The 13,069-nt window shown below is 27.3% G+C and overlaps 2 protein-coding genes and 1 long non-coding RNA gene across 4 annotated transcripts; 1 reads left to right on the top strand and 2 right to left on the bottom strand.

Annotated features, from left to right (window-relative positions):
- Window positions 1-1,943: 1,943 nt before the first annotated feature.
- Window positions 1,944-3,456, bottom strand: LOC110630089 (nitrile-specifier protein 5). The gene is made up of 2 exons (XM_021777405.2): window positions 3,296-3,456; window positions 1,944-3,083 (listed from the first exon to the last, which is right to left on the bottom strand). Exons 1-2 carry the CDS (start codon window positions 3,323-3,325, stop codon window positions 2,130-2,132), a joined length of 984 nt encoding a protein of 327 aa, XP_021633097.1. The 5' UTR covers window positions 3,326-3,456; the 3' UTR covers window positions 1,944-2,129.
- On the top strand, window positions 2,982-6,007 carry LOC122721575. The gene is made up of 3 exons (XR_006348272.1): window positions 2,982-3,118; window positions 5,692-5,744; window positions 5,824-6,007. It is a non-coding gene; the product is annotated as an uncharacterized LOC122721575 (long non-coding RNA).
- Window positions 5,094-8,211, bottom strand: LOC110630090 (nudix hydrolase 7). Of its 2 annotated transcripts, none has more exons than XM_043949749.1 (8): window positions 7,155-8,211; window positions 6,984-7,049; window positions 6,743-6,841; window positions 6,416-6,493; window positions 6,290-6,340; window positions 6,138-6,172; window positions 5,846-5,954; window positions 5,094-5,597 (listed from the first exon to the last, which is right to left on the bottom strand). In XM_043949749.1, exons 1-8 carry the CDS (start codon window positions 7,341-7,343, stop codon window positions 5,409-5,411), a joined length of 816 nt encoding a protein of 271 aa, XP_043805684.1. In that variant the 5' UTR covers window positions 7,344-8,211; the 3' UTR covers window positions 5,094-5,408. The 2 variants fall into 2 exon arrangements, with proteins under 2 accessions (XP_043805684.1, XP_043805683.1); XM_043949748.1 differs by having other exon boundaries at window positions 6,704-6,841; window positions 7,155-8,199.
- Window positions 8,212-13,069: the final 4,858 nt, after the last annotated feature.

Raw genomic sequence — 13,069 nt, 5'->3', positions numbered from 1 at the left:
ATACTAAAATTTTAATTTTCTATTTATTTTGTTTGGTTCGGTTGAACCAAACCGATCGAATGCCTATCCATAATGTTGATATGAAAATCAATACTAATTTAACAGAAATTAAATCCCGTATTTTAAAATAAAAATGGATGAAATAGGATGGTATTTTTTATATTTTTATTTTTTAATTAATAATTATATTTTATTTGAATTGTCATATTTATTAACTACAATATTATTATAAATACTATTTTGATATAAATTAAATTATTAAATTAAAAAAATGAAAATCAATGAAATTAATTAATATTTTTATATTTTTTCTTTTATTTTAATCCTCAATGACATATGGATAAACTTGTTTTAATATTATTAGTATACAATTAAATTTAATATTGCAGGTTTTTTTTATCTAGAGGAAATAGTAAAATAATTAAAGCAATATTAAAATTATATACATCCATATATACTTTAATTATGTTAAATTGTCAAAGTTTTTGCAACCTTGTAATTTTTTTTCTATAAATTTAATTTTTTTAATTAAAATTGCACCCTTTAATGTGGAATATTCCATAACTATATCCCATTTAATAATTTTCTTAGTTATTTTCTTAATTTATTACAAAATATTATATATGTGTTTATTTACAGTAAAAGACTGAAAAGGCAATTAATGAAATGTTATTTATGTATTTTCAGCAAATCTTTGCACTGACCTTACATGTTTTGGGAGATAAAAGAGGCTTCCTTTCTGCGACGCCTCCTTCCCTTCTTCTTCAGCCCTCTTAGTCTACATGCACCTCAGAACAATTCTAATCTACTTTGACCGTAGAAGGGTGTGTTCTTTATGTTAATGTTGAAATTCTTGAGAATCTATAGCCGTTTTTGCATTTTCAAATGAATGATCTTAAAGCCCAAAATTACCGACGAGCTCTCTCTGCATCCCCTTTCATAGCTCAAATGAAGGCTTGACCATGTTTTGTATGTTTCTTACTTCTGTGGTCCTTGATATAGCTGGGAGCAGCTTCTAGTTGGTCTTATGCTTCATTAGGTGTTCTTCTCATCTTCTCTAGCGACCTCAGCAGCCCCTGCTCATTGGCATCTATCTTGTGGGCGGCTGTGAAGAGCCCTCTCATTCTCAGCAAGCTAAGATTATCTAGTGGGTTAAGCTTTTGATCTCTTTTGGGCTTTGGGCCTATTTTCTTGGGTTTGAATTTTTTTGATTTTAACTTTTTATTTCTTACACTTAGAAGCCTTTATTTTGGTCTGGTGCTATGTTCTAGGTCTAGGACCCTTTTCCTTAACAGTGTTTAGATTTTATTATTATTACTAACAAATCACTTTCTATATTTTTAAAAATTTATTAAAAAAATTTTATTTTTTCTCTCCATCAATAAAATAATTATTTCATCTATATTTATTTCATTTATATTTACTATTAAAAATATAACAAAAATTTAAATTACCACATTCTTTTTCTCCTCCTCTTTTTCTTTCTCTTTTTCTTTTTCCTCTTTTTTTTCCTTTTTTCCTTTTTTTTCATCCTCTTTAATTCTTCATCAAACTTTTCTTCCTCTTCTTTTTTCTCTTCTTTTTTTCCTTTTTTTTCTTCCACTTTAATTCTTCTTCGAACTTTTTTTCTTCTTAGAAGAGGAGCAAAATGCAGCAATTTTTTTTCTTTTTCTTTTTCATTATCTTCTTTCTTTCTTTTTATTTTTATATTTTTTAAGAAAATTATTGACTATTTCGTTGAAAAAAATAATAATAATAATATTTTAATAAATATAAAAAATAAAAATATTTTAATAAAATTTTTAAAATATAAAAACTGATTTGTTAATAATAATAATATTTAAAAACTAAATAAAAAATTTTATTTAAGAAAAAAAACTAAATAACAAAAACATTTCATTAAAAAAATATATTAATAATAATAATATTTAAAAACTAAATAATTACCTTAAAAAAAAAAAACTCAATGTCATTTCATTTTTACAATATAATTTATTATTCACTTGCAGACAAACACTCCCCTGTTAATAAAACAGGGAGATCACATACTCTTAACAAACCTCACATTACCAAATAAAAAATTAAAAAAAGCACACACAGATAATTACCAAAATACTCCTTTAGTTCTTTTAATTTGCATCTAGGCGACAACTGAGGAAGAAAATATCATCCAGCCGGTCATTGCTCGGAGAGTTTCCTCCGAGCACCAAAAGCCCCTCTTTTCCATTCAACCTACCCGAACCAAATGCACACCACCCTCTTGCCCCTGGATGGTTCGCTTCTCCCACCGCATCATCTATCCTCTGCCACCTTAAAGCCTCCGTGTCCAGCGCCCACACCTCGCCGGTGAACTTCCCGGCGCCCAGGTGTCCCAAGTCACTGGGGTCCACTTCCCCACCATATATTATTATATATTTTCCAATCCCAACTGTTGAAAATACACTTCTCGCCGTTGGTTTCTCCCTACTTATCTCCACTTGCTCCCACTTCCCCTCCGCCGGATCAAAGCAATGAATATCATCCGTCTCTCTTCCGGCGAACCCATAAACAACCCATATTTTTCCTTGGGCTACGACCAGCCCCGGCCCACCTCTTCCCTTGCAGTTTTCTCCTGCTGTTGGATGCTTGATCCATTTTTCTTCCACCACATCATAGGCCCATAGATCATTTAATCGACCCGAAACACCACATCCACCAAAGATATACACGTGTCGATCATCGGAGGTGGTTGAATGGTAGCTCCGGTGAGGAGGGCCGATGTCGCTAGCAGATAGTAGAGTCCACTTGTTTGAAAATGTGTCAAAAGAGTAGAGCTCGTTCAGCTCTTTGTGTGTAGCGTCCCTGCCACCAAACACATAGATAGTTTTGCCGACAGCGGCCATTGTGACACCAACCCTCGGTGGAGGAATATCGCCGGTGACTACGGGGATGGACCATGTCTGGGTCTGGAGATCGAAGACGTAAAGGTTGTTGTCGACGGGGACACGAGGAGTGAATTCGCCACCAAATGCATAGGCCTTGTCACCTACGAGAGTAATTGCATGTGAGCTTCTGGCTCCAGGACCAGCTCCATTTTGATCAAGCTGAAACACGCAGAGAACACAACCATCAATCTAAGGTAAGATAATTTAGACATGAATTTCTTCTACCAAATTGGAAACCTCAAACCCATTTCAAGAATTTCAGGTTTTTTGAAAAAAATTTCAAGAAAATCACCAAATTGAATGAAATAACAAGAAATTGAATTCCCAAAAAGCGTGTTCATGATAAGAACAGAGAGAAAGAAAGGAGGAACCTTGAGCCACTCCGCTCTCACTACAGCCATCGGAAACTGGACAATGACGCCAGGAGCCTCTGTGGAACCCTCAGTGCTGTATAGCCGAAGATTTTAAAGGAACCCCACTCCATCGATAACTGAGGGAGGTTCAATTATAAAATAACTTGGGGAGGTTGGAATCTCTTAAATAAATTACTATAATTTTGTTGAAATTAATTAGTCGGTTTATTTCAAAATCATTCCATTGTTTATAAATAATTTTTAATTCTCATGTTAAAAATATCGTTATCGTGTTGAATTATTTATATTATTTTATCTTTATTTAATTTTTATAATTTTAAATATTTATAATAATTATTTTATTTAATTAATATTAAAATAAATTAATTAATAATTTTTATAAAAAATAAATAAAAAATTTAATTTTATAAAACATATAAATATTTTAATTGAATGATTTTAAAATAAAAATTAATTAATTAATTTTTAAAAATTTATAAATTTGATAGTAATTCTCTTTTACATTTTAATGTTTAAAAAAATTAAAATTATTTTTTTATTCACTTTTAAAAATTTGAACATTTCTCAGAATTAAAGAGTCATTAATGCACTTAAATCGAAGATCGTCAGTTTTTCATGCTTTCCCATATCGGACACTTTCCAATTATTAAGCTTCCATTTATTTTATCGAAATTAATTTTCGAAAAATTTTTATAAATTTTTTGATATTTAAAATATTTAAAAATTTTAATTAATAGAATATTTAAAAAAATTAAATTTATCATAATTTTTATATATAAATAAATATAAATTATATTTTTTAATGTTTTGAATTTATTGTATAACAGATTGATTCTTTGATTTTATATTTTACAATAACAGAATTTATTAATATTTTTTTAATTAAAAATATTTTAATATATTTTTTAAAATTGAGAGATTTATTAGTTGTTTTTTTATATTATAAAGATTAAGTAATTATTTTTTTAATATATATAAAAAATAAAATAAATAAAAATTATAAAATAAGTAATATTTTTTAATTGAGCAGAAGGATAATACAATACAATGACGGTTATAAATATAATAAAAATACTGAAAATATCTCTCCATAAACAAAACTACGAGGTGGTTGTTTTGGTGGCATGAAACGTGCCATGCTGACATCACATGTTTATCTATCCTATTTAATATTAGTGTTACTGATTTAATGATAAAATTAATTAATCTTCAGCATGTTATTTTATTTAAAATTACTGTAATTTTATTATTTATTTTATATTTTATAAATAATATTTCAACTTGGCTTATTGTCAATTTTAAGTTTGGTTCCTCCGTTCTAAAACGTCATTGTGTGTAAAATAAACTCTCATGCTATTAGGAATATAATTGACACAACCTCATTTTTTTCTCGATATAACTACAGATATTATTTTATTTATAGTGGCTTGGTCCACTAAAAAATAAAATATTTTTAATAAATATTTATTTTATTTAGTGTCAAATTCTTAATTCGACAAGTTTATAATGTATTATTGATTTTATGGATTATATTCTAGTTTAGAATTTTTTTTTTATCTTCTATATAATCCATTTATTGGGAATTTGACTTTAGGGGCTTTTCCATGAGAACTCGAAAGTACATTTTACCTTTTTTTCCCCAAATTTCCTCTTTTTCTTTTTGACATGGTCTTTTATTTTTTAGATATGAAAATGACAGAAAGGAGAAAATTTCAACAAGAAGAATAACTCAGCAGCTCTATTTCTTAAAGGCCCTTTGCCCTTATTCTCTTAACTTTTAAATTAAAAGAAAGTCTCTTTAAACTCCATACTTCATAATTCACATACAAAATACTGGAGAAATATGCGTCCGAGTCCCTGAGTAACAGTAAAACTAGGTATAATATGTCTATTTCAACACATCAAAACAAAAGTGTCTCAATCAGATACTAAACTATGTTATCATGGATAATTTATTACAACAATAGCTAAAATTACATATTTTTGTTTTCTTCTAGAGGCTCTTTCATCATCTCTCAATTATCCGTCCACTAATGAACGTTACTACTGACCTCAGAATCTCAACCACCACATTTCATTGTAAGACTCACAAAATTCCACGGTAAAGGCCTTAGAGTTTGCTAAAATCACTACTGTTGAAGTATAAGTAAGTCTTTTTACCAGAAGCTGTGGTTGTAGGAAATGCAGAAAACCCAACATAGTTGCTCTCTGACTTAGTTTTGCATATTTCTGCAATAAGCTTGAAGAGCTGGTGTTTTTGATTATATGGTTGATTCACATAGTCCTCCATTGGCATCCACTATGTAAAACAAAGATAAGAAATAAACAAATTACTATGATGTAAAGTAAAGAGTCCTATTTTTTCTTTGATACATCTTTGGTTTGTGATATAGGATGTAACCTAACTAGAAGATATATTATTACAAGGTTACAGCCAAGCAAGCAGGTAATCGTAAATTCATAGATAACATAATAGTTTTTTTTTTCATTCATCACAGGAACTAATACAGTATTGTGATCAGCAGGTGATTTATTAAGAAATGGTACCTGTGCAGCCTCAACTTCTGATTCTTGCTTCTGGATGTCAAAGGAGAGTGGTCGTAACATACAAATGAAAAATAAATCTGATTTGCCAAAAAATGAACGGTGGCTTTGTCTGTGGATAAACAATAAAATGAGATTATGAATGAATCAGCCTTTAAGGGAACACTATAGGAGGAGCTAGAGTTTTTATATTCTTTGACAGAAAAATCTCAATAGCAGAAAGTACTAAATGATTTATATACAGCACAAGAATCTAGAGATCGATGAAGTAGGAGTTCAATAACAAATTTCTTACCTGAACGCTAAAATTTCTACAAATTCTGCCTCAATCTGATACGAAATAAAGATTAAAGACATCAGATTTACTATAGCTCCTAAGGATTTAAAGATACATTCCAAGTCATGTTACTTCTTCTAGTCTATACAAACTATAAACTTATTACTTACTCCAGTTTCTTCTTTAACCTCCCGAATTGCAGCTTCACAAATATCCTCGCCCTGTAGATAGAAATATTCAATTTATTATGGAAAATATCTTAAAACCAGCAAATCGACAGTCCTAATAAAACTCACCTCGTTGACTACCCCAGTAGGCAACTTCCATAACCCAGTACCTTTGAATCCACCACTCTTTTCTTGAACTACAAGCACCTATCGGAAAAATTTAATGCCAAAATAAGAAGCAGTAGCTACCAAGCCGCTAGGTTTCACAAATTACAAACAACAATAGGAATTCAAAAATAGAACCCGGATAAGCTTAATCCTTCCGGTTAAGAAAAAGAGGAATTTTCCTCCATGAGAAAACTTGATTAAAGAAACCTTAGAATGGAGAATCTAAGTTAAACAAGAAGATGTGAATACCTCTCCATTATTATTCACTATAAATGCTCCAATACCCACCCGATGTGTTGCATTTACTGGAAGAGTATCAGGAGTATAAGGTAGCCAATTCACTAACATCAAGTAATCTGGTTCAGCATGGTGGTATCTAAACCCTTCCTGCAAAATTAACAGAACATGGTTACATGATATATAGGTTGATAAGAAAATTAAAAAATTTTCTAACTAATTAGTCCTAATACTCTAATATGCGTAGCAAAATCCAGCAGCTTACAATATGCCATTTTTCTGATTTATTTACCTGAACTACAGGATTGACGAGATGAGAAAATTCAATTGGCAATTTGATCCAAACACCCCTCTTCCCCTAGCAAATAATACATAATAAAAATTAGCAAAACAAAAATAATGATTAAATTGCAGCACAATCAAGCGGGTATAGGACAAACAAATTTATATGATTAAGAAGTACCTGTTGCTTCCATTGTGAAAGTGAAGCTCTAAGTAAAGGAATAAAAATACTGGAGTCGATATATTCCTTTATTTCTACAACAACTCCTTGGTACAAATCCTCAACTCCATTGAGCAATTGAACCTGCTGAACTTCATTTTCGGGAACCGTCTGCTTCTTCATGGGCACCGAACTTGTTGAAGATGACATGTTTCTAATGAAGAACGAAACCTCACTCCTATAACCTGAAGGAATTAGGCATCAACTGCATAATAAGCAAAAACAAACACCAAAACATATGCCAACTTCACTCGATCAAATCTAAGCAACTCATGTCAGAGATAACAAACATCAAAGCATAGGCCAAGTTCCGCCGATCAAATCGAAGCAACTTATTTCAGAGGATAGTTGACCAAAAGAAATCTGGGAAATATCGCAGATACTCCAAATTTGGAGGATAGGTGGCCAACATTATGGCTAGACTTAATTCTCGAGGAAAGCAACTCATTTCTTTACCATTCAACCAAAGACTGAGCACCCAACAAGTCTGCTACCTAATAAATCGATTATCAGAACCAATAACCAGTTCAAACAATAACCCTTAAACGAACAGACGTCAATCTATCAAAGCAGCCAAATCACAAGCACGTGTATATACCTTGCGGCAGACAAAAGAAAAGGAAATCATGCACAACCAAGAGAAGCGCTTTTTGAAAGCGATGGCCCGGCGAAATAAAATAAGGGTCGAGATCTTCTGTTTGGGAGAAAATGTATGAAAAGCTTAGTGGAGCTGAATCTGCGATTCTTCATGAAACAGGAATCACTAGAGACAGATTTCTGCAAATATTCCTAGGGAAAATTAAATAAAGAATCTGCTCTGCGGGACTGACAGGCTGTGGTTTTCTATGAGCTTATGGTGTTCGACAAAATTTTCAAATGGAAGGGAGGGGAGAGTAGGAGTAGCACGGGTACTCTGTGATCGACTTCCACAAACAAGCTTTGACAAATCCATCATCCAGCAACCACATGAGCCCGCTTAAATTACTTTTTCATCCTCAACTTATCTAAATTTAACATATCTATTCTTTGAAAAATTACTATCAAATCCTTTTTTTCATGAAAAAAATTTTTATTTTATAATAAAAAATAAAAAATAAAATATTTATTTTATAATTTTACACTACAAATTTATATAAATATTCAAATAAAAAATTTTTCCCCATACATAAATTTAAATGTATGTAAGCTTTGACGCCGACCGGCCTGAGATTGGCACAGGGATTCCTTTTATATAGAGGGAGAGTTGATTATAGGGATGTCGCCGAACGACCGCCGATTTTGATTCAATTTTACGAATAATACCTACGAAAAGTGACATTTCGATGTTTTGTCGCTGTCTCTTTTGGCGACATAAATACTCTATCCTTTTTATCATTTTTGTTTATTTTATTTTTATATATATTAAAAAATATATTTTTTATTAATTTTAAATTTTATTAAATATTAAAAAATATTTTTTAAATATAAAATAAAATTAAGTAAGTTATAATAATTAATTTATATATTATTATAATCTAAAAAAAATAAAATTAACAATAATTTAATAATAATTAAAAATAAAATAAAAATTATAAAACAGATTGAGTATTATTTAAATTTATTTATTTCACATGAAATATAAAAAATATTTTTTATATTTTTTAATATTTAAGGCACTTTATAAAATTAATTAATAAAAAATATTATTATATTAAAAAAAATCATTTTAAGCAAAATAACTTTCTCTTTTTTAAAAAGAAATCATATTTTAAATTTTAAAAATTCTATTAAAATTTTTATAAATATAAAATTAAAATTAAATAATGAAAACAAATTATTTTGTAAGGAATTTTTTACATGAAAAAATATTTTTTAAATATAAATTATTTTTTCAAAAATAAACAGAGTTTTATAATAAGTTTATTACAATTTATAATTTTTTATTATTTAAGGAAAAAAATAATTTTAAAATATTTTAGAGTTTGAAAAAAATATTTTAAATTTACTAATTCGATGAATTGAAAATAAAGGTTTCCCACTTTAAAAAACTTCATACACTCCCATATACATGTAAAGATTTTTAATCTTTAAAAAGTTGAAAACTCCAACTTAATAAGGAATATAAAAAGATAAAAAGAAATATTGATTAGAATATATATTTTTAAGATTTCATTTGAAAACTGAGGAAAAAAAAATCAAATTAATACTTACAAAATTATACATATTTTAATTTCTTTTAAATAATAAATTTTTAAATTAAAAAATTCTCTTATTTCAAAAAATAAAATTAATAAAATTTAATTTTTATAAAATTCTTAATTCCCATAAAAAATAAGTGATATAAAATTTTATAATTTATCAAAGTATTTTATGATAAATATAGACATTCAAATATTAAATATTTTTTTAATATTATTAAACAGATTTAAAATTTAATAAAAATATGAGATTGAAAAAATAAAATTTGAGATTTCTCATATTTATTCAAATACATTTATCACCAGATTAAATATGTGCATATATACAATATTTATATCATAAAATTTTTTGTAAACACATAAATTCATTCGAATAAGAAGTAAATTATGGATATAATATTAAAAAGTGAAAAAAATATTAAATAAAAGAAATAATTTGCATGGAAGGATACCTTATATTTCCTTACGGGTTTTGGAGAGGAAGAATGCTTTCCTTAGTGAAGAGATTATGCACAATGATATATATATATATATATACACAATCACCATTCAATATTGTTCCAAAAAGAAAAGAATGGGATGGGGAGTACGACGTAGTTTCGGGGCATGGATGTACGTAGTTTCGTTAGGGTTGTTAAATTTTATATTTAGCAGAACTTCATAGTACTGAAATGATTGATAGCTGAAAAGGCGAAATAGATCTGCAAGGTAAATGTGGTTCGGCGTGTAAAAAGTTTTACTTTGACTTTCTGGGTTTTTCTGCGCACTGTGGTCTCGTTTTCCTCTCTACTTCTCTAAGTCTTCTTTTATTATTATTTCATTTCACTTTCAAAGGACTCATGATAAATTCGGACAAAGCCCAGTCAACGAGAAAAACGACCGAGGAAAATAAAAAAGAGAAAAATGACAAAAAAAATTTTGTATTTATATTTAACTCTTCTTATTCTAATCTATAATTTAAATTTTAACCAATTTAATTTATGGTATATGATTAATTAGAAGTAAAAAATTATTTAAATGGATTTAATTAATATTTGAAAATAATAAATAAATAAATAAAATATAATAAAATAAATACATTAATTTAAATTTAATTAAAATTAATTATAAATAAAAATTAAAAAAATTTAAATTTAATATTTAAAATTTTAACTAAATATAAAGTATTAGACTTTTGTATTAAATTAAATATATCATGTCAAAAGTTGTGAACTCTAATGTATAAATTAATTCAGCAGCAAAAATGTTTGAACAGCACAACATGTGACGAGGGTTTGACAGCCGCATAATTAAAGGCTAACGTCATGGTAAACGTGGAATTTGCTGTAGGCGAGGCATGTAGGGGAAGCGTAGAACACTATCCAGGAAAACGAAGAAAATGATATATGAAAAATATTTATTTAAATATTATGAATGATAACAAAGAGATTTTTAAAATATAAATAAATGAATTTTATATAAATCAAAAGTAAAAATTTATTTTATTATTTTTGAAATTCATAACGTAACAAGTCCATGAATAATTCACCTCCACACATTCCTCATTTTCCGCACATTCCTCATTTTCTAGTAAATTTTCGACCATATCAATGCTTTACACTCTGTTTAATTACTTTTGTTATTATTAGCGATGAACGTCGGAATTCATGCATTTTAAAAGAAAGTTGACTTATAAAAACAGTATTGATTCAAAATTTATAAAGGTTTTTTGGCGAATTGGTCCAACGCCTCTGATCTTGATCTGAGTCCACGGAACAAATCGAATCACTCGCAAGTTCGGATTTATCAGGAGGAAGTTCAGTCCGATGAGGTGACAAAAAAAAAAAAAGACAACAGATTCAGTCACTTTTTAGTCCTGTCCACATGCACGCCGAGAGAATTAAATGGCCTACTGACGTGGAGAGAGCATCTGACATTTTTGTACGTACGGACCTGCGTGATAAATACAGGTGGCACTGTAGTAGAAAGTCAGTTAGATATCACTAACATATAGAGAAAAAAGAATAAAATGAGAGAAATACCATCCAATCCAGATGAGTTTACATAACTACTCTAAACCTATTCTTTACATCTAAAAACATCAATAAAACAGTTTTTTCTGATTTTATAATTTATTTATTTTTTATATTTTTACCTTACAATGGATAATTGCATTTAATATGCTCAATGGGCTGCATCACAAGTCCATAAAAAGCAAAAGAAAAAAATAATTGATAAAAGAAAAGCAAAGAAAAAATAAATTGAAAAGAAAGATTATTCCATACAACTATTTTATATATTTCAAGAAAATTTATTTTTTGAAAATAGAATATAAATATATTTAGTATATAAACTAACTTTTTAAATAATATATATTTACTAAATTATAAAAGATAATAATATCTAATATCATTTAAAATTAACAAAATAAAGGATAAAATTATTTTTAAATTTCATTACATTAATTAAAGAAGTAAATTTGGTTTGATGATATAAACCAAAGCAAAGTGTTTTTTTTACATTTTTTGGGAATTATACTTCCTTAATTTAATATAGGTGGAAAATATTTTCTATAAAGTTTTTTTAAAAACTTTTATTATTTAATAACAATATTAAAAAATGATAAATATAAATTTATAAGTTCAAAATTTAATAATATTAATTAAATTCTCAAAAATAAGGAAAAATACCTTTTTTATAAAGTTATTTTTTAAAAAATAATTTAATTTTATACCGAAAAAGACTCAATAATTACATCATTTTATATTTTAATCTAAAAATTCTAATTTTATATAAATTAGACCAATATTTATATTTGAAATATAATTTTAATCAAATTTCAAAATTAAAATTAAAAGATAAGCAATATTAAATATGAATTGTCTTAAAAATTAAATATATCAATAAATATGAATTAATATTATTTTATATGTGAAATTAATTTATATTTAAAAAATAATAAAATATATGTTGGCTTATCTCCTAACCTCTCTCACTTTGATTTTTTAAAATTGACAAAAATTATAATTAAATGTTGAACCAACTCATTTAAAATTTAAATATTTGAATCTTTTTCAATATATTGGCTTTTAATTTTCCAATTACATATAAAAAAGATTCAAACAGATTCGCTTTTAATTTTCCAATTACATATGAAAATATTTTCATTGATCAGATCCTTTGAATGTTCAAAAATAACATAAACACAAAAAAGATTTTTTGAAAAATAATTTCTCCTAAATAAGAATATTATTCCTTTTTCATTGATTCATAGCTATAGTACAAGGAAAAGCATCAATAGCATTATTTCATACAATTGAAACCTCTAATATAATTCATCTAAATTCTAAATCTTAATTTTAAATATTTATTATTTTACTATTTAGTCTATATAATATGAAAATTTTCATTAATTGATTTTTTAATTTTATAAAAATATAAATTAAGAATATCTCAGACTTTTTTCATTATTTAATAATTAAATTAATAGAAAAACTATTAGACTCCTTTCCCTATAAAGTTGAGCTTATATTAGACTCACTCTAAAGTAAAAGATTTTCTATTAAATTGAAATGGAACTTTACGAATTAAACTATTATTAAATTATTCAACAATCGGAAGTTAATAATGCAAGTATGAACATCTAGTAAATTCAAGGGCATGAGAGTGGGCTAATGAAATTTCAACATCCAACCTAGCATAAAGTAGAAGATGAGATTG

Source organism: Manihot esculenta, chromosome 13, assembly GCF_001659605.2.
Source record: "Manihot esculenta cultivar AM560-2 chromosome 13, M.esculenta_v8, whole genome shotgun sequence".
Classification (NCBI taxonomy): domain Eukaryota; kingdom Viridiplantae; phylum Streptophyta; class Magnoliopsida; order Malpighiales; family Euphorbiaceae; genus Manihot; species Manihot esculenta.
Note: the sequence above shows the minus strand (reverse complement) of the source record. Positions and strands in the feature narration are given on the sequence as shown.

Coding starts and splice junctions, on each gene's coding strand:
- LOC110630090 (XM_043949748.1), bottom strand. CDS start 7,343: ATGTCATCTTCAACAAGTTCGGTGCCCATGAAGAAGCAGACGGTTCCC. Junction 6,842..6,983: donor TCGTCAATCCTGTAGTTCAG/GTAAATAAATCA, acceptor TTAATTTTGCAG/GAAGGGTTTAGATACCACCA. Junction 5,955..6,137: donor GTAGAAATTTTAGCGTTCAG/GTAAGAAATTTG, acceptor GTTTATCCACAG/ACAAAGCCACCGTTCATTTT.
- LOC110630089 (XM_021777405.2), bottom strand. CDS start 3,325: ATGGCTGTAGTGAGAGCGGAGTGGCTCAAG. Junction 3,084..3,295: donor TGAGAGCGGAGTGGCTCAAG/GTTCCTCCTTTC, acceptor TGCGTGTTTCAG/CTTGATCAAAATGGAGCTGG.